General features: G+C 39.3%; 1 protein-coding gene and 1 non-coding gene across 2 annotated transcripts in view; one reads left to right on the top strand and one right to left on the bottom strand.

Annotated features, from left to right (window-relative positions):
* DENND5B (DENN domain containing 5B) overlaps nt 1-21,098 on the bottom strand; it is a 185,048-nt gene that overhangs the window by 162,483 nt on the left and 1,467 nt on the right. Inside the window, exon 4 of the mRNA XM_029955517.1 lies at nt 21,039-21,098. Coding sequence (XP_029811377.1) covers nt 21,039-21,098 — 60 coding nt within the window. The remainder of the gene's footprint in view (nt 1-21,038) is intronic.
* On the top strand, nt 153-285 carry LOC115305840. Its single transcript, XR_003915025.1, has one exon. It is a non-coding gene; the product is annotated as a small nucleolar RNA SNORA70 (small nucleolar RNA).

The raw sequence follows: 21,098 nt of genomic DNA, 5'->3' as shown, positions 1-21,098 counted from the left end.
AGCAGGCTCCAGGCCCTAAGCTATCAGCACAGAGCCCAATGCAGGGCTCCAACTCAAGAACCCCAAGATCATGACCTGAGCTGCGCAGTCAAATGCTTAACCGACTGAGCCACCTAGATGTCCCCATCCCTGTTTTAAAAATAATAAAATAACTGCAGTCAATTAAGCTGACTGTGCTCTTTCCCCGTGGGGCCCAGAGAGCAATGGCTGCACACAGCAGCCTCCTTGGTACTGTATGCAGCCTGTTGATTGTACGGGTTGCCCTAAGGGACCTTGGAGACAGCTTTTTTTGGTGGACATTGAGGTTTGGCCTCATGCTTTTTCCAATCTAGGCTCCAGACAGGTATGCGGGGTGCTTTTGGAAAGCCCCAGGGCACAGTGGGCAGGGTCCACATTAGCCAAGTCATCATGTCCATCCATACCAAGTTGCAGAACAAGGAGCATGTGAATGAGGCCAAGAAAATTTAAGGGGCAGGACATCTGGGTGGCTCAGTCAGTTGAGTACCTGACCCTTGGTCTTGGCTCAGGTCATGATTTCACTGTTCTTGGGTCTGTTTCAGGGTCTGTGCTACCTACCTGCATGGAGACTGCTTGGAATTCTCCCTCTCTCTTGAAATAGATAAACAAACTTAAAAAAAAAAAATGTTTAAGGGGCAACACAACAAGTGGCAGAAACGTGATTTAATCTCAGGTACATTAGGGTGCCTGGGTAGCTGAGTTGGTTGAACGTCTGACTTCAGCTCAGGTCATGATCTCAAAGTCTGGGAGTCAGACATTGGACACTCTGCTGTCAGAGCAGAGCCCTCTTAGGGGCCTCTCTGCCCCACATGCTCTCTCTTTCTTTCTCTCAAAAATAAACATTTAATCCAAGCACTTTAAACAACAGAACACATGCTCTTAACTACTGTACTATTTGGTTCCCTCAAATAGCTTCAAGTCTAGGGGGCAGAAAGATATACTTAGAAATAATGTTAATACACCTGATCAGCCCTACCTCATTAGTGCCCAAAAGTCTACCTGACAAAAATAGCAAATTAAGTACTCATGGGTAAACAGTTCACACATTTTATACTACAGAATTACTCCCAAATTTAATTTTAAATAAATAAATGGCTTGTAGTTTATTTATGATCTGGGAAATGATAATTTTACAAGAAAAATAAAATGAATTAAATAATAGGTGACACAAGCAACTAATTTTCAGCTTCTTTGAACTCTAAAAAAGCTAGTGGCATAATAACGTCAATTCTGTCCAACCCATCTCTTCCTAAACATGGGAACAAAATCAGACAACTTGTAATGCAGCACAGAACTAAATAAACACACTTTATTTATGTAGAAACTGTATTTTACACACTCTAAATACTTATGTAGAAAAGGCTTCCTGTTGCCAAGTAAAACTTCTTTTTGCACCCTGGCTGCACAAAGCTTCCCAAGACAGATGGGCAGCCTGCAAGGCCTTCAAATCCTTTGTTCAAAAGGTGGCAAATGGGTCCTATTGACCATTAAAGTCAGCCAGGTTTCTGGGAAGCACTGACCCCAATAAAGACATTATGTTTCTTCATCTTGCAAAGCCAGAGCAGACAAAAGAGCCAAAGCTAAAAGCAGGGAAACCAAAGGAGATTAGACTTAAACATTAAAATCCATATCATACAAATTTGGCACAAACAGCCCCTATTTTTCAACACTGCTGTCACAATGTTAACCTACAAAAATGAAAAAACTGACCCCACTGTTTTTAAAATCTTAATCTATCACTCAACTAGGTAAAATCTCAGCGGTTGGTATGAACACAACTGCCAACCTCCTTTAAAAAAAAAAAAGAGGGCTCTCTTCTCATGTAAAACAGGGAGCTAATGGAAAGAAATCATATTTAAACATCGAAGACATTCCTAAGTAGTGGCAAAGTTTCTTCTTAAAAAAAAGTAGAAATAACCAGATGAATCTCAAGTTACTATTGAGTAAAATAGCAGTTTCATAGCTTTGAGATGATAGCTTTTATATGACCAATAGCAGTTTCATAGCTTTGAGATGATAGCTTTTATATGACCAATTTTCAGAATTTTTTTGAATGCCAAATAATAATCCTACTATCAATAATCTGAAGTAAAAATTAATTTTAAAATGTAAAAGGATTACTTATGATCTCCTTGATCTACATCATATACTATTTCAAAAGCTCTCCCAGATTTAACAACAAACATGCAAATGTCTTTTATAAATAAAAAAATGTATGTATACTAATCACATGGTCTCTAAATCAAAATAAAATTTCTTTAATAAAAATGAAGTGTACTGCTCACTAACCAGAAGAGATTCATAATTCAGAGATGTTCAAACTACTGCAGATACCAGCATAATGATACATAATGACTGATTGTTCTCAAATCCTACATTATTTCATTTGCTCCACAACTTATTTTCTAAGAGACTGAGTATATATAAACTTTTCCTTGAGTGCCTATTCTTTGATTACCTCCACAGCAACAAGGAAACAAAACAAGGGCAACCCACTGCAACTCCAGACTGGCTACCGGAAGATGAGAATATGTGAGGATCTAATGGAAACAAGACAGGGACTGCTGGAGTCCATGAATATTTCAGAAGAATAAATGAAAAAGTGTGCCAGATGGGTTTGCTTACAGCTGGCTAACAACTAAATTTCTGATCAAAGCCAAATGCTTCCTTACATAATTTATCAAGCACTTTTCAGATCCCCTCCACTATAATCCTTTTCATTTCTTTTTTTCTCATTTTCATTTTAAAAGAGCAATACCATCACAACTTCTCTTTGAAATTAGGACTACTATATAAAATTTTAAAAAAATAAAAGAAAAGAACACCTGTGTGCCATGAACTTCTGAGGCTGAAGCATAAATTCAGGTGTTACTACTGAAACAGAAATGAACAAAATAAACAAAAGCTAACCACTCCTTTTTAAATAAAGTAGTTTAAAATAAACACTAGGGTCCACCTGGGTGGCTCAGTTCATGATCTCACCGCTCATGAGTTCAAGCCCCGGTGTGGACACATGCTGACAGCAGAGCCCGGATCCAGCTTCGGATTCTGTTGTTTCCCTCTCTCTCTCTGCCCCTCCCCACTCACACTCTATCTCTGTCTCAAAAATGAATAAATGTTAAAAAAAAATTAAAGTAAACACTAATTGCCAAGGGTTATCAACAGCAAAAACACAAATCAACTCTGCATAGCCATCAGAGGTGAAGGCTCATCCTTTCCAGAGCACACTGTCCCTGCCTCTCTCTCCAGACTCAACTTCCAACATTGTAATATATATTCCAGACACAAAAGCAGCTGAGTACACTTGAATTCCCAAGTTCTTTTAACAATAAAAATAATAAACATGCGAGCACCCCTATGTGCCTGGCACTATTCTAAGCATTTGACAGCATAGCCCAAGAGCAGTTAAGAGTACTATTATTATTAAGAGAATTGAAGTAACTTGCCCAAAGCAGTCTTGCTTCAGAGCCCACACTAAAACTTTGTAGTACTGCTTCTCTAAAACAGTAGATCTGTATTATTTACTGCAAATACAAATTGCTTTAAAATCTTGCACACTACTACAGCTTTCATATACTCTAAAAATTGTTCCTGAAGTTTGAAGGTCCTAAATCAGAAGTTTAAGAGCTTAAACACTGCCCAATTCAGTGTGGTAGCTAGCCCCCATGATGGCTCTCAATGACTATGTCTCTGGTAACTCACAGTCTTGTGGAGTTTCCTCTCACAAGGAGAGAGGGTGGTCTGGATGACCACAGCATAAGGCAGAAATCATGGTATGCTACTTCTGAGATTAGGTTGTAAAAGATGTTGGCTTCCATCATGGGCCTCTCTGATCACTTGCTCTGAAAGAAACAAGCAGCCATGTCATTAGGACATGTAGGCAGCCTATGGAGAGGCCCGAGTGGTGAGGAACAGAGGGGCCTGACACAATTTGTGGTTGTGACTTGATTCTTCAGCCACAATTGGGCCAGACCCTAGGAAGGCTGCAGCCCCTCCCAACAGCTTGACTGCAATGTTATAACAGAAACCCTGAGCCAGAACCACCCAGTTAAGCTGCTCCTGGATTCCTGACCCTCACAAAGTTTGCAAGATAATAAACATTTGTTTTGTGCACTGTATTTTAGGACACTTTGTCCCACAGCAATAGTTAACTAATATAATCAAGCAGCTCTATTGACAAGCTTATTTATAATGAAGGTGTTAGGAGAGACTTTTTTTTTAAGTTTATTTATTTATTTTGCGAGGAGGAGAGAGAAAGCATGCGAGCATGCATGAGCAGGGGAGAGGAGGGAGGGAGAGAGAATCCCAAGTAGGCTCCACGCTGTCAGCACAGAGCCTGATGCAGGGCTTGAACTCAAGAACTGTGAGCTGATAATGACCTGAGCCACAGACACTTAACCCACTGAGCTGCCAAGGCACTTCAATAGTTTTTTTTTTAGATAAAACTTTTAATAATTCAACATGTGTATTTACACTTGTGAATAACTTTCAACTACCTACTAAAAAGACTGTATCTACTGAGTCCTCTTACATTTATGTTGTTGAGCCCTCTTGACTAACTTACGTCTTATGTGGATGCCTTTAGTCAACTCCATGTAGAAAATATATTCCTAAAACAGATAGGCAACCAACAAAATTTGTCATTCCCATATAAAATGTCCAAAGGTAATCCTGTTTTATAACAGATTTATTATTATTCTCTTTAAGTATAAGTGCACTGCTCTCCATCAAATTAGGAAGGTGAGCTCTTTCACATAAGAGAATGTCTAAGTTCCTCCGTAATGAATAGGGAGCCTGGATGTGGACTCAGAAGAACCTTCCTTCTGGTTCTAATTCTGTGGCTAGCAAAGTAATCTTAGATAATTCATTTAACATCTCTGAACATGACTACCAACTGCAAACTAGGGACTGTATCTGACTTGCTTCAAATAAAAAATGTAATTTGAGCAATACCTTTATTATCATTAAATAAACTGAGGTAAAAAGGCAGTAATATGGGTAAGAGAAATACATCAAAGTTCAAAGAGTATAATCTAAGATTAATAAAAAAGACCTATCGGAACACAAAGAATACCTCTAGAAGCATCCACGAGAAAATGATAACTATGAGTGTGTCTGGAGAAAGGAACTGGAAGGCTAGGGAAAAGGATGAGATACACTTTTTAATATAATTTTTTTCTATCTTCTGAAAATGATACTACCCGAATGCAGTATCTGTTTTATTTTAAATGGACAAAATTATCTGTCAGTAAAAAAGGATATAACCCCAGAGATTGTCTTGGAACATCTGAAAGAGTTCCATCAACCCCTGAAAGCTCATCAAAGTGTCTAAGGCTTCCTCTAATCAGTTATGTTAATGAGAATAGTTAATGTTTACAGAGCAATTACATCCAGTCAGGCTCTATAGTAAGCACCATTTATGCATTATCAGCTAATTGGCAGACTAGGGCAGCATCACATGACATGAACATTCTAGGTGGGAATGTCCAGAACCCACTGCACGCACCTGCAAACATTCAAACTGTTGAGATGGTTGTTTGCTGTACGAACTCCAAAATGTTAAAGAGCATATGGTTTACTGCCTCATAGCTAAAGAATACTGATGCATTCCAAATGCACTACTAAAACTTGTCACAGAACAACTGTGCGTTTTAGCTAGAAACTGAAGCACTGCAGAAAAAAGGTAAATTATTTACTAATTAATGCCTAGCAAATTATCCTAATTCAAAAATAAGTCTCAGCTTGTATCTGGCCAGTTTCTACATTTTTCTTAATTACAGAATTTTTACACTTCGTGTAAATTAACATGCATGTATTCTTGGTTCCTTCAATTGAAGAAAGGGTGGGCGAGAATAAGGGAGGAAAAGAATTCATGACTTAGGTCTACAAATAGATGTAAGTGTGACTCTATGGAAAGAACACAGAATTCCTGGTCTGAAGCCCTGAATTCAAGTTCTAGCTCCATCGCTTGTTGTACACATACCCTTTAACACAGTTAATCACTACTACCATGGTAAGATGTGAAGAAAGTAGTTTTAATTCTCCCTCCTATAAAGGAAAATAAAGTTATACCAGCACAATCACTACCACAGTCAAAACTGACCTAGACATCCTCTGAGACTTATTTCCTCCTATGTTCCTCCCTTCTATGAATGGCACCATCATATCCCTGCTGCCTGGGCCCAAAATCTCAGTCCTGTGCATCTCATCTCCCCTCTAACCTCACGTACAATAAAGCTGCCATGTCAGTTCACCCAATGTCTGTCTTACCTCTGGTATCCATCCTCTATTCTTTACTCCCACTGCCACCATCCTAAGTCAAGCCCTTCCCCTCTAGTTTGTTTTATAGAACTGTCTTCTACATTGCACAAAATTCAACATCTGTTCATGATAAAAACTCTCAACAAAGTGTGTTTAGAGGGAACATACCTCATTATAATAAAAATTTTTATATATGAAAAACTCATAGCTAACATCATACTCAATGGTGGAAAACTAAGAGCTTTTCCTCTAAGACCAAGAATAAGATAAGGATGTCCACTCTCACCACTTTTATGTAGCATTAATACTGAAAATCCTAGCCACAGCAATCAGAGAAAAAAAATAAAATAAAATAAAATACATCCAAATCACTAAAGAATTTAAACTGTCACTATTTGCAGATGACATAATACACATAGAAAATCCTAAAGACTCCAACAAAAATTTATTAGAATAAATGAATTCAGTAAAGTGGCAGAATAACAATTTAATTGGTATTTGCACTTTTAGTTTCTTCCCAGTTTAATTCCATTCTACACCCTTCATCCAGAGTAATATTCCTAAAGCAGAGCTTTGAGGATGACATTCCCTTTGTTCACAACCTTTGAGGGCTCTTTTCTGTCTCTCAAAGGGCATTCTTTATAGTCTAGCATTCAGTTAGGCTGGGTCCTAACAACCACTTCCCTTCCCCTTCCACTGTGAAGCAGCCCTAGTTTTCATCCTAAACTGGTCTCTAAAAAGTCAATTTAATTCCATCTTCCTTGCCACACCAATATTTTAAGGATGGGCCTCAGGAAAGTGTGACCTAAAGGGGTCTAATCATAGCAAAGACCCAGATTTTTGTTTCAGAATGAGACTGGGGAGTGGAGGAGGAAAGCTCTTCTAAGGAAGGTGTGATGTGCAAATGTGAAGCCTGAACTACTGTCACCATTTTATTACCATGAAGGAACGAAGGGACCCTGTAAAGAAAGTCAGCATTGGTGACACAGCGTAAAGAACTGCTATGAATAAAGCTAGAGTTATGTGCAAGTTATACCTGAACACCCAATCCCCTAAAAAACTTGTTAATGTGAATCAGCCAGATTCCTTTACTTCTTAGGTCCTCTCTGACCGGTAACAATAAGCATTCTGACAGAAAAATCATCCAAAAACTAGATTCAACCTCTCTTCCCAACTCATCTCCCACTCCATGAAGTACTTAAAGCAGGCTAGTCTACGTATCTGTTTTGAGTGAGTAACACGTACATTTGGTCCTAGAAACAAAATGTGGGAACACAGATGTGGGGAAAAAATGTGGGAAGCCCTTTCTTCCCTATAGTGGTGCCCCTCTGCTTTATTTAGTTACTGTGGTATATGCTCCAAAAACTTTTTAAAGAACCAAGGACAGTCACAGTACTTAGAGGAACTAAAATTCACCTCAATTTGGCCCATCTTAAAAATTAACTAAATAGAAACAAAAATGCAAATAAGAACTCTCCAGATAAAAACTAACTAGGGGTCTCTTTCTCTCCCTCTCTTGTGCTTGAGTAGTTTTTTTCTTTTTTAGAAGAGTTTGTTTCTTTTACTCAAAAAAATTTTAGAATGCACTGTCGTTATTGACAAAAGTCCTATTCATAACAGTTAACTGACAGTTTAAAAAGATATGCACATCCACTCTTGTATAAGTTTTCCAAATTACTATGATAAATATCCCTTCTTTGCTTTCTTAAGGTCTTCATTTGATTTAAACATATTTTATATGTTTATGATGTTTTATATGTTTACATAATGGATTTTAGGAGGAAAATCATTTACAGAAGGGAATCTAAAAGCACCAACAGCCAAAACAGTGCCAGACAATCAAAGACTGTCCTTGTTCTTATTACTCCACTACATGAAAAGAAAAACTGCAGACATTCTCTGTGCTCTCTGCAGCCAGTGCCAGCACTAACCATGAGATGTTTACACAGCCCCTACAATGGGAGACAGGCAGGGAGCTGTGAGGGGTAAGTGTCAAAACTGCTGCTGCTTCTCGATCGGCCTCCCGAAAATATGATTCTCTTCCAGCAACCTGAAGGGAGACCATCGGATTTTCCATCAGAGGTATCTCATATCACCTAAGCGTATTTCCATTCTGCTCTATCACTACAAATAAATCAGATTCCCACTAAGAAAAACCCAGAGTTTATCTTATTTGTCACTGGACTGCCTCTTTTTCTTACTAGCTGCTCCCCCCATCTTCCTATCTCATTTGTCATCAGCACTTCCCCTTTCTTTTACATAAGGGAAAAAAAAAACTTTAATAGATTATTTTAGCATTAAACTCCTAGGGCTCAAAGCTACTCTTTCTTTTCCCATTTCACTTTAATTACGGGTGATAGAAAGGATTTTGGTTAAAAGAAATTGTTGCATGTACTAAGGATTTAATGTTTACCCCTCAAATTAAACACCTGACATAGACAACTCCATTTCATTTATTTATTCACCCTTTCAATCAGTAATTATTTACAGAGATCTTTAGAGATGTCATATACTAAATCAGTGGCAATGACTTCAACATAAAAAAATGCTACTGTGTTTCTTGGATTATTGCTCAGCTCATTTAACCACATCACTTCAGATAAATGCCAGATAGATGCCAGAAACTCTGGCATCTAACTAGTAACCAGAAATCAGAACTTCTATTTTTATTTTAAATTCTACCCCTCTGGGATAACAGCTGTTCATTGTTTTCTTTAATGCAATCTGTATTCTCTAGTTTTTATTTTTTTATTTTTATCATTCTCCAGTTATTAAAATGAGCATATATTACTTCTATAATTTAAAAGCCACAACTTTTTATTTTTAATTAATTAACTTCTTTATTTTGAGAGAGAGGAAATGCGAGCAGGGTAGGGGCAAAGAGAAAAAGAGAGAGAATCCCAAGTAAGCTCCACACTCAGCCTAACAGGGGTTCAATCCCACAACTGTGAGACCAGGAGTCAAAATCAAGAGTCGGATATTCAACTGACGGAGCCGCCCACGCGTCCTGGAAAGCCACAACTTTTTAAAAAGCACTTACTGCCTTTTATTAATTCAAATCAATTATTTTATTTGTCCTCACCTCTGGTGGACCATTTCAGTGTGTAAAACAGATATTCCTCAGAAAGTCCTACTACAATGTGTGAAACAGCAAATGCTTAATTTTCTGGGTAAACCGGAAGACAGTATGCAAAACTATAATAAAATAGATTGTCCCCAGTACTTAATTTTTGAAACTAATTTTATCCTGTGTAAACAAACAAACAAACGCTCTACTAACAAGTAGCAAAACCAAATGTGCGCATCTCCTTCTGTCTGTCCCTGATCCTCATCCTACTCTATTTTAGGCATCTAATAAGGTATCTAAAAAGCATTTATCAAATAAGCAGATTAAAGGAAGGATTTTCTCTGAAAATATTCAATCTGTTGCTCTTGCATGACACCCTCAGAATCCAGACTTTAACTTTTCATTCCAAATAGACAACAATGGGGAGTATATAGGGTCTCTCTTAGGTTCCCTTATCCTGGAAAGCTGTAATTTTTGGCCTCTCCCTAAATAAGCAACATCACAAAGTTTTACTCCAAAGAAAAAACATATTTGGTCACACACACCCACAAAACTTTAAAGTTCCTATTAGAAAATATACAGGTACTCTGAAAGTGTTAGAAAAAAACGGACTTCTTAAAGAAAAAATTTAAAGAAAAAAAGGCATGTCCACAACTAAATCTAAATGTTCTCCTCAATTCTAAGAGCATCTTTTAAAAAAGCATAAAGCTTTAATGTTGCTGTGTAAGGAAACCTTGGGTACACTGGGAAAAAGCTCAAAGGCCCATAATCTCCTCACAAAGCACCGGGGTCAAAAGGCAGAGGTCGGGGAACAGGGTGTAAAACAGTTCCCACACTTGAGAGGAGACTATATCTCATTTCAGAAGATGGTCAAAAACTATTCGGTTGTATTTACTAAAATAATACAACCATTTACATTCTCCTTTAAGTCCCAAAGCAAATCTGAATTTCAAAAAGGATTTATTTTTAAAAGCAAGGAATTTAGGAAGTTACTTCTTTCTCCCACATATTAAAAAAAAAAAACTCTCACACACATATACCAATGCTTCAGCTGTCCCTCAAAGACTAAGTTTCAGATAAAAGCTGTCACCTGACATATTTAACAGAGTTCAACAGGGCACAGAAGTAAATACTAAACGTGCATACATGTCAACAGATATTTCACATCAAGGCCTTTGCCCCCTGATGATTCAACAAAGTATGTCTACTTCTTGTGGCCCTAGGCCACACTCAAAAATCTAAATTTTCTCTCTTCCAGGGAAGAATGAATGTGATTTTTTAAACTTTCAGTCAGCGCAACTCCAGCAGGGAATTAAATCTGGGGGCTCCAAAGTCTAGGACATTTGTCTGGATATCCCTGCACAATTTCTCACACTCTAACCATAAAATCTGTGTTCCAAGTAGAAGAGAGAGTGAGAGATGAAAAGATCAGGAAAAGAGGACTTTGGGAATAAGAGGTGTGGTTTTCTACAGCCTTCCACCCTCCCATATACATACCCATTTTAGCTCTCTCCCACTGACCTCTTCCACCAGGGACAAGACAGTTTACAAATGGTTCACAGTACATTGAAGCCTGTCCATCCTTCACTGTGAGGAGTACACAAAATTTTACATTGGAGCACACACAGCTTTCTTGTATTTATTTTAAATCAAACGGTAGCTAGAGCTGCCAATGGAAAAATAAGCACTGCCAGACAGGAGTGAGAACAACTAAACAAAACAACCTATTTTGGCATACTCACCTCAATGGTACCAATGCTTGTTTTAATAAACTGTGAAATCACAGTCATTGTTCTCGTGAACAATGGCACAAAGCAAACGAAGTCAAGTTGGAAGGCTCATTTCCCTGGAGGTGAGCCAGAATATTTTGAAAGCCAGACAAAAGTTTATTAAGAAAAAGAATACACTTGAGACAGGAGATGGAAAACATTCTTTATCTGTTATCTTGTTACCCCAGCTATTTAAATTTCCTTAAAGGTTAGGGGTAAAGTTGAAGTGAAGAGAAAGTAACCTAGAAAATAAAACAAAACATTGTGGTCCTGAAAGTGAATCACCCTAAGCTTTAAACCTATAACTAGTCCTAAATTTCTATTGCTCAAATTATTCCAATGCAAGTCTGTAGGTGATTCTCATGGAACTCTGTTTTATATGCTAATATTGATTCTTATGATAGGGAAGACTTCCATGTCAGGAAATCATCACACAAGAGTCCAAGATGCTCAATTCCTGTCTTAACTGCCTAGGAGGTAAGAATCCCTCCTTGCTATTTTAGTCCCAATTTACAACAAAAGGGGAAAAAAAGAATGATATAAATTTAGTATATAGAAAGAATATTGTTTATATAGCAAATTGAGAAAAGACAAAGGAAAGAAACTGAAGGTATAGAGGCAAAGTATTAAACCTCAAAAACAATGGGAAATCAGAAACTGCCCAGTTTCTGCTGCGGATGAGGGTAACTGGAGGATTTAGTTAGACATTAAAAACTCTTCACCATGATGACCCTGGAAATTTTTATCAAAAGAATATTTCATCTTCTTCCCAGAAAGAGACCACCAAAAGAGCAATAGGAAGGGACTTCAGGAGGGTTAAGGTGAAAGTAAGGGTGATCTTTGTGGAAAGGACTAGGGGGAAAAAGGTACAAAAAGCCTGGTCTGAGCAAATTTGTGCCGAACTGTACAGAAGAATTTAAAAAATTTTTTTTTCATTCTTTTTTTTTTTTTTTTTTTTTTTTTTTTTTTTTTTTGGAGAGACAGAGAGAGACAGAGCATGAACAGGAGAGGGACAGAGAGAGAGGAAGACACAGAATCCAAAGCAGACTCCAGGCTCTGAGCTAGCTGTCAGCATAGAGCCCGACGTGGGCTCAAACACACAAACTGTGAGATCATGACCTGAGCCTAAGTCAGACATTTAACCTACTGAGCCACCAAGGCGCCCCCCGAAACTATACAGAAGGATTAAGTCTATTAGAAACTTAATTTATGTATCATTTCTACCATAATGTTTCCTCAAATTATAGAATAATTCCCCATGTTAATAAAAGACTGTACGAATGTGCTATACTAGAAAAGAGGATGAGAGGAAAGGGCAAGAAAACATGTCTTCAAAGCAGAAACTCAATTCCAGGTCTGCGCAGGAGAAAATTATGTAAAACAGGTGGATTTACATCACAAGGCTTCTGAGATCCAGAAAATAGACTACTTAAAAATATCTTTAAACTGGGTTTCACAGTTTAAAACCTCTCTCTACCTATGCATTCAGCATGCTGGTCCTCGAAGCAGGGGTGAACTTAAAAGATTCTACAACTTTAAAATTACAATTTCACCTCCTATTTTTATGGCACTCTATCGTTTAAAGTGCTTTCCAAGATACCGTCACATTTTATAATTGAAAAAAGTACTTAGAAAAGTATCTAGTAGTCTAGATGAGCTTAAGTATTGAAAAATGTACTCCCATGTGTGTACTCAGATTACAAACAAAAAAAATTTTTTTTTTTCAATCTACAGAGAAGGGAAGCAAGTAAGAATACTTTTGCAGTGGTATTCCTAAGAGAGTACAAACATGTGAAAACTATTCACAGCTCATCAGTAACAGTAGCTTAGCAGTAGCATTAACTAGACATGTTTCCCATTATGTATCAGCTGTACACAATTACTGGCATGGTGCATGAAATGCCACCTCTTCGTCTTCCATCTGAAAAAGCACGTAAGAATGGAACTGAGAGAGAATGGCATCTTTAATGGGAACACCTTGAATCCATTCCATTTATTTTTTAAACTTTTATCATTAACAACTTTAGTATTTCAACTACTGTTAATAATTACTGTGACTCAGCTCAGAAGAGGCAGGCTCACTAATATGTCACCACCTAGTAGTTGAGGACAGCTGGTCTAGAGGATTTGGAGAAGCAGCAAGGCCCAGCAGAAGAGAACTACATTGGAGTCAGAGAGCCTGGGATACAATCCCAGCTTTTGGTCTCCGTGAGTTTGGAGAACATCTCACTGAACTTCAGCCTCCTCCCCTATAAAATGAGGGAAATGATACCTTCAGGTTATTGTGAAAACTAAAAATAATGCTTATAAATCACCAACCACAATTCATGACTCCATAAATGTTAGCTATTTCATGTCTCCATTGAATAAGGTGACTTCCTAAAACTCCTTCTGACTTAATAATGCTAGTACATATACTTGAAAGTCATTTAAAGAAAACATTTCAACAATAGCTTTGTACTGGTGACATATAGAAGTTTATAAAAGAAAAATGTAAGGTATTAATTCAAAATTTTCATGTTAACTAAAACAGTTATACTATTTAATTTAGAATAAAGTTAAAGTCACAGATTCTTGGAAAAGGCGCAGGGATGTCTCAGAAAGCAACTGTTTCATGTTTTTATCCTCATGATGTGCTATTCCAGCAGCATATAAAATATTTCCACTTTTATTCCTAGAATTCTCACTTCTTAGCTCCTTACACTCATTTTGTTTAAAAAGTAAAGAGGAAAAGACAGTCTTACTCAAAGTTTTTGGTCATTACATGGTGCCATTTCAACAAGTTGAGTCTTAGATGGAACAGATTATGCAAGTTATAATAAACACAAAAACTTGACAGAAACAAAGAAACTGTCCTGGCTGACCATGCCCAAAACTGATGTGGAATGCTCATGAAGAAGGAAACTATGAATGCAATTTCCTAAGATATTCCTCTAAAATCACAACTGGAGCTACAACTGATCTTTAGTACAACCACTTTCTGAAATTTCATAAACACTACCCACCATTTATGTGTCACCTGGCATTAGTTTTTAAATAAATAAGACATGTTATCTGCTTAAAAAACAAAAAAAAAATTAAAAAAATTCTTGCTATTACCTGCATACTTGCTTGCATAAAGCTCTTTTAAAAAAAGGTTTATTAATTTATCATAGTTTATGTCAGGAGAGAAGGAATAGGCTAACAAATTTTAGGGGCACCTGGGTAGCTCAGTCAGCTAAGCATCTGACTCTTGGTCTCAGCTCAGGTCATGATCTCATGGTTCATGCGACTGAACCCCATATTGGGGGACTCTGTGCTGACAACACAGAGCCTGCTTGGGATTCTCTCTCTTCTCTCTCTCTGCCCTTCCCCCAGCTCATGCTCCTTCTCTCTCAAAATAAATAAATACTTTAAAATTTTTTAATGTTCATTCATTTCCTGAGAGAGAGAGAGAAAGAAAGAGTGACAGCAGGGAAGGGGCAAGGGGGGAGACACAATCTGAAGCAGGCTCTAAGCTCTGAGCTGTCAGCACACCGCCAGATGCTGGGCTCAAACCCATAGACCATGAGATCATGACCTGAGCCGAAGTCGGTTGCTTCACGGACTGAGCCACCCAGGTACCCCTACTCTGTGCCATTTAGAATTAATTTTTTTTAAATAGATATGTTTAGTTTTTTCACTCAAAAACAAGTTTAGGCTCATGAAAGAGAGGGGTGGTATGTTCAGAAATCAGTTACCTCATTTACCTCTTCAAAATAGATGAAAACACTGAAGCCCACAGATGCCCTAAGTATCAGGCCAGGATTGGACTCTTGGCTTCTGACTGTGCATCCAGCTCTAATTATGGTTTCACAAACGATCATACATTCTTTTGTCCACACTTTTTCAAATGCAGAACCAACAAAAAGAGATCCTGCATGTCCAAACTACTGCCTCAGCAGGAGGAAGAAAGGTTTTCTCCTTGCCTGCCAACAGCCCACCCAGTAAGAGACTGTCACAATTCAGTGACACTGAAAAGTCACTACATTTTGAACTCCCAGTTTACTCCAGTGGACTTTTTATAAGAGCCCCTTCCTGACTCCCTTCTTTACTACTTTCTTCTCCAGACTTGCCTATGGTTTTGCGGTAGTTCAAATGTCCTGAATTGCAATCCTCTGCTATTCCTGAATAAACCCATTTTTCCTGGTAAAATAACTTGACAGTTTTATTTTTAAAATCAGCAATGTCAACATAGCTAACAATGAAGATATCAGGGCAGCTCTAACCCACCCAAGCCTGTACATCAGGCCATTGCTTTTAAACGCATACTATAGCAGTCTTAACTCTTACATGTAGTCTGGAATAAAGGCAAGCCTGAAATGCTTGCTAGACTCAAGTCAAGCTCATCTTTTTTCTGAGCTTAAATAAAATAACTATGGAGCATTGTATTATACTAGAACAACTAGGCTCTAGTCAGCTGTCTGTTGCTAGTCAAATGTGTTCTTTGAAAAGGTCCTTAATCTCTTAGCCTTGGTTTCTTCCCTGATAAATGATGTCTGACGTCCCTTCCAGAACTATCATGGCATAATACTGTCAGTCTCAACTAAACTTTGTACAGTTGACCTTGAACAACACGTTTGAACTGTACAGGTCTACCTACATGCAGATTTTTAAAAATAACTACAGCATAGTACTGTGAATGTATTTTCTCTTCCTTAACAATTTCTTTTTTTTTTTTAATGATTATTACTTTTTGGAGAGACAGAAACAGAGAGCACAAATGGGGCTAGGGCAGAGAGAGAGGGAGACACAGAATTCGAAGCAGGATCTAGGCTGTCAGCACAGAGCCTGACGCACAGCTCGAACTCACAAACCATGAAATCATGACCTAAGCCGAAGTCAGACACCTAACCAAGTGAGCCACGAAGGCACCCTTCCTTACAATTATCTTAATAATATTTTCTTTTCTTTCTTATTATATTGTTAGAATACAGTATATAATACATGCAACATACAAAATGTGTGTTGATTATATTATCAGTAAGGCTTCTTAAGTTTTGGAGGAGTCAAAAGTTATATGTGGATTTTCAACTGTGTAGGGGGGTTCAGCCCTCTTAACCAAGGGTTAACTGTATCTGAATTTAGACCATAGTCTTCACTACCTCAAAGCTCTTCTGGAAGCCACACCCAAGACAACCAAAGCTAAAAATAAAGAGAGGCACCACGGAAGAGACCTAAACAAAGGCCTGCGACAGGGATCTCACCCATCATACTTAAGTATCCCTCAGCAGAACTGAATCCAGGCTACCACTGGAATGCTTTATTATTTTTTTTTACTTTTTTTTAAATGTTTGTTTATTTTCGAAAGAGAGAGAGACAGTGCAAGCAGGGGAGAACCAGAGAGAGAGGGAGACACAGAATCTGAAGCAGGCTTCAGGCTCTGAGCTGTCAGCATAGAGCCCAACATGGGGCTCGAAATCATGGACTGCAAGATCCTGACCTGAGCCAAAGTCAGACACTCAACTAACTGAGCAACCCAGGTGCCATACCACTGAAATGCTTTAAGATATTCTGGTCACCACACAATTTGTGGACTCATATGTAAACTTCATACTCATTCACTTATTAAACACTGTGTATAAGGCCCTCTGAAAGAGAGAGGGCAAAGACCATAGCCCCTCTGGAGGGGGGGGCTTGCCTATTTATGTTACTTAAGTAAAGGTCCTTCATTTTTCTATTGCCTAAAAAATTTGCTGCTGTAAATCAAGCCATGTAAATTCTTACAGCTAGGTCTTAGAGGGAGTGAGAGACATAAAAGAAAATTTCAAAATGATGTCTGCCTTCTCTCATGTCAACTATTTCTAACAACTTCTATTTATACCTCCTTTCTTCTTTATTCAATAACCAATTTGAAATCTTTTTCGTGTGTTTAACACTTGAAGAAAATTAAAATACTTCTACTTTAGTATCTAAAGGACATTTTTTGTCTATGGATAAAGTGCATTTTAAAAATATACAGCGAGGGGCACCTGGGTGGTTCAGTCAGTTGAGCGTCATGATATAATGGTCAGTGAATTCAAGCCCCGCATCAGGCTCCGTGCTGACAGCTCAGAGCCTGGAGCCTGATTCAGATTCTGCGTCTCCCTCTCTCTCTGTTCCTCTCCCACTCGCATTCTGTCTGTCTCTCTCTCAAAAATAAATTAAGACTAAAAAGTTTTTTTAATATGCAGCATATAGGAGAAGCACAACAGCTAAGATGAGCTAAAGAAAAACAATAGGAAATACCGGTATATCTGTGTATATGTGTATCAATACATATATATAATTATATATATAAAAGAAGTTTTTCCCTCTGTTGATAAAGGTAGGCTTTGGGAGGAGTGTCTAAAAAATGTATCTAAAACCCTGAAAACTTTCCTATAAGGTTTAACTTAGTCTATTTAACTATTGCTTCATCATATGGTTTGTGTCCTCAATTTTATTTCAATGACCCACCATCTGCAGAGCATGAATTCTAGAAACATGCATATGTTAAGAAAAAGTCTGTAAAACAATGAGTACAATTTATGTTTAATAGGAGTCAACTTAGACCTTCTACTGGCAAGGTGACAACTTGCTAAGAAACAGTGTGATAAAAATAGATCAGTTCCATAAAAGTAAAATAGAAACTTAACTATTTTTAACTTTGAAATTAATGCAGCAAAACAGAAACAACCTCCTGACTAATTTGCCTAACTCACTGGCCTTGTTTCCTCATCCTCAAATGTAGCTCTGTGGAAACAGTCAAGAAGATTGTTAGTTGGGAACATGATACTCCATTGTCTGGTTTTCCTCTCATCTTACGGGCCACAGTTGTTAATCTCTTCCGGTTGTTTCCTCTTCATCCTCCTCATCCTGAATGTTGGAGTATCTCCAGGATTGAATCCTTGAGCCTCTTCTCTTTTCTACCTATACTCACTCCCTGGGTCATCCAATATCATGGCTTTCAGTTTTTATCTATATATAAATTTTGACCCCGGAGAGATGCCTTACCCACCTGACATCTCCATCTAAATGTCTAATGGGTACCTCAAACTTACCATGTTCAAAACTAAGCTAATCTTCTCCAGCCTGCTTCTCCATCCGTCTATTTCAGTAAATAGAAATGCTTATAATTGTTTGGGCCACAAATCTTAGAATCATCCTTGATCTCTTTTTTTGAATATGAATACCACATCCAATTCATTAGCAAGTCCTGCTGGCTCTACCTCCAAAATATATCCTGTTTCTCACCACTCCACAGCTACTGCTTTGGTCCAAGCCACCAACACCTCCCACGTTGGATAATGAAAAAGAGCCTCCTAACTGGTCTCCTTCTAACCTTGCCTTTGACATAGTCTAATCAACAAGGCAGCCATTGCAATCCTTTCAGAGAGTACAGCAAATCTTTCAAATCTTATCTTTGCACTGCTCAAAACCTCCTGGTAGTTTCCCATCTCAGAGTAAAGGCTCCACAATTGTCTATTTGGCCCTACACAATCTCCCTACCCTTTCTCTTTCCTCCCCACTCAGCTCCAACTACCCTGGAGAGCCTACAGTTAACCTGCATACACCAGGCACTCTCCCACCTCATCCTTGCATGCATGGTCTGCAATGCTGTTCCCCCAAGACAATCCTCACGGCTTGGTTCCTCCTGTCCCTCATATCTCTGTTCTAAGGTGACTTTCCTGGAAGACCTTCCCTAACCATATTATTTAAAATCTGCAACCCCACCATCCCACCATTGTGCTGGCACTGCCCTAGTCTCATTTCCCTGCTGTATTTTTCCTCATAGCACTTACAGACATGGGGCAAACTCGGTATTTTCATTCTTTGCTTACACTAGAATGTAAGCACTACCAGGGCAGGGATTTTTGACTGCTTTGCTCACAGCTGCCCCCAGTGCCTGGAGCACAATCTACACCTTAAGGCTTTCAAAACTATTTGGTGAATGAATCATTGTGCTGAAATATTATCAGGCAGAAATGATTATTATGCAAAACAACAAATATTGTGGGGAGCACAAATCTCAAAGAATCATCCACACTCATGAATAATACTCCAAAAAGAGAAGCCAGTTAGTATCTAAAATAAAAAAAGAATTAAAAGTTAATTTTTAACTCCTTAATTTTGTTAAAGCCATCTACACTGCACCTGAAGGCTCCCAGGCCCCCCTACAGGTGTTTCAGCTTTACTAGGCATACAGATTGGAGATAGAGAAGGAAAAAATACTGGCTTTTTCCTTTCATCAGTCACTACTGACAAAAGGCCTCCAAGTGACTCGGTACCACAAATGATTACAAAGTTTAGGGAAGAAAGGATTCTAGGAAAGTAAAATAATCCCTTCAATCCCCAAAGAGGAATATCTCTAGATCTCTATGCAGACATGTTTTCTAACTTCATTATCACTTAACAATGATATTCTCATATGAAACTTTATAAAGTAAAAAAAAATAAAATAAAATAAAATTTCATAAAAAATAAAAACTGACAAAAAAACCCCAATGATATTCTCTTATATGTACATGAAATTTTAATTGAAGAAACAATATGATTATATAATTACACATATAGAAAAACCTGGTACTCATCTCTCTTTTCCAAAAATTCTTTAAAACTAGACTGAGCGTTTTTGTTGAAAAGGTTTTGCTGTGAGCCTGGCTTTAAAAGATACTGTCTTAGCTAAGACACGAGTTGATCAGTACTGTATCTTAACCGCTGACCACTTTTGTTTAGTATTGTTTAGTATTTAACATATTTTCTGAGTCCCCTCTCCTACTCCCAAAAAAAGTAAAAGAGAAAACAAAAATACACATTGGTGCAATCAACAAAGCATGCTATGTCCAAAGCAAGCTGTTCTGAAAGGCTATGAGCTAAGTGTTTGACACTGACACAGATAAAGTTCAGGCGATAGATGTCACTTGTCTCACCCATTAGCAACAACAACAAAAAAATCAAGATTTAGATCCCAAGAAGGCAAGCAGAAAGAGGCGTGAAAAACGGAATCGGTCATTCCTCCCCAGCCTCCTCTCAACACTGCGCACCCATTACCCACCCCACCAGCAACCATCCTTTCACGGCCCCTTTTCCCAGCGTCGGTTCCCAGATCAGCCCCGCACTGCGCCATCAAATGAGTAAAACGAAGGAAACGGTGCTCCTCCAAGAAACGCCAGGCAGTAACACACTGTGCACTCAACTGAGGGGAGAATGTCCAACTACTAAACTCAGAAGCAGTGTAGGTAGTGTCAACAAAGCGTCGTGCCGAGTCCCAAGCATTCAAAGGTCCTCGCCAGCTCCCATGACACTGCCAAATAGACAGGATTGCAAAAGGTGAGTCGATCGACATCGCAGATCCCGAGGCGGGAAGCCGCGCAGACCCGGCACAGTCAAGGATGAAGTCCAACCAGCCTCCACCCGCACTCGCCCAGCGGGCCATCACCGCCTCGGTGGACGCGACCCCCGCCGCCCAGCGGTCTCGGTCGCCGCCTCCCCCGAAGGGGTCTGCGCGCCCCATCACGTGCCAGGGCTGAAACTTCGCAGCCAGGCGGAGGGGGTAGGATGCACCGGATCGCAGCAGGGCCGGGGAGTTAGCGCGCCCAGTGACTCACCGGCCGCCTCCGCCAGCAGCTGCGGGCGAGGGGGCCTGCGTACGGGGTGGGGGCCGTGCCCTCCGGGCCGCCCCCGCCCCCGTTATTAATAACCCCGCGCCTGCGAGGCGAAAGCCCTAGGCGAGCGCCCTCAGCAGCGCGACGCCCGCGGGCTCAGCAGCGCACCCTGCACGCGGAATAAATAACAATGTCATTAAATCGCCTCCCGAGCGCCAGTCGGGATGGAGAGCGGGCGCCGCCGGGAGCCGACTTTGTCTAGAACCCGCCTCCCGCGCGTCCCCGCAGCGTCCCTCACGTCCCTGAGGGGACCCCCGCGCCGCCGCAGCCCGGCCTTACCCGCCAGCTCGTCGGGCTCCAACCCGCTGTCTGCGTCGATCCCGCAGAGCACGAAGTAGT

The sequence above is a fragment of the Suricata suricatta genome, chromosome 10 (genome assembly GCF_006229205.1).
Source record: "Suricata suricatta isolate VVHF042 chromosome 10, meerkat_22Aug2017_6uvM2_HiC, whole genome shotgun sequence".
NCBI classification, from domain to species: domain Eukaryota; kingdom Metazoa; phylum Chordata; class Mammalia; order Carnivora; family Herpestidae; genus Suricata; species Suricata suricatta.
The sequence above is the reverse complement of the archived record's forward strand: the minus strand, read 5'-3'. Positions and strand labels throughout refer to the sequence as shown.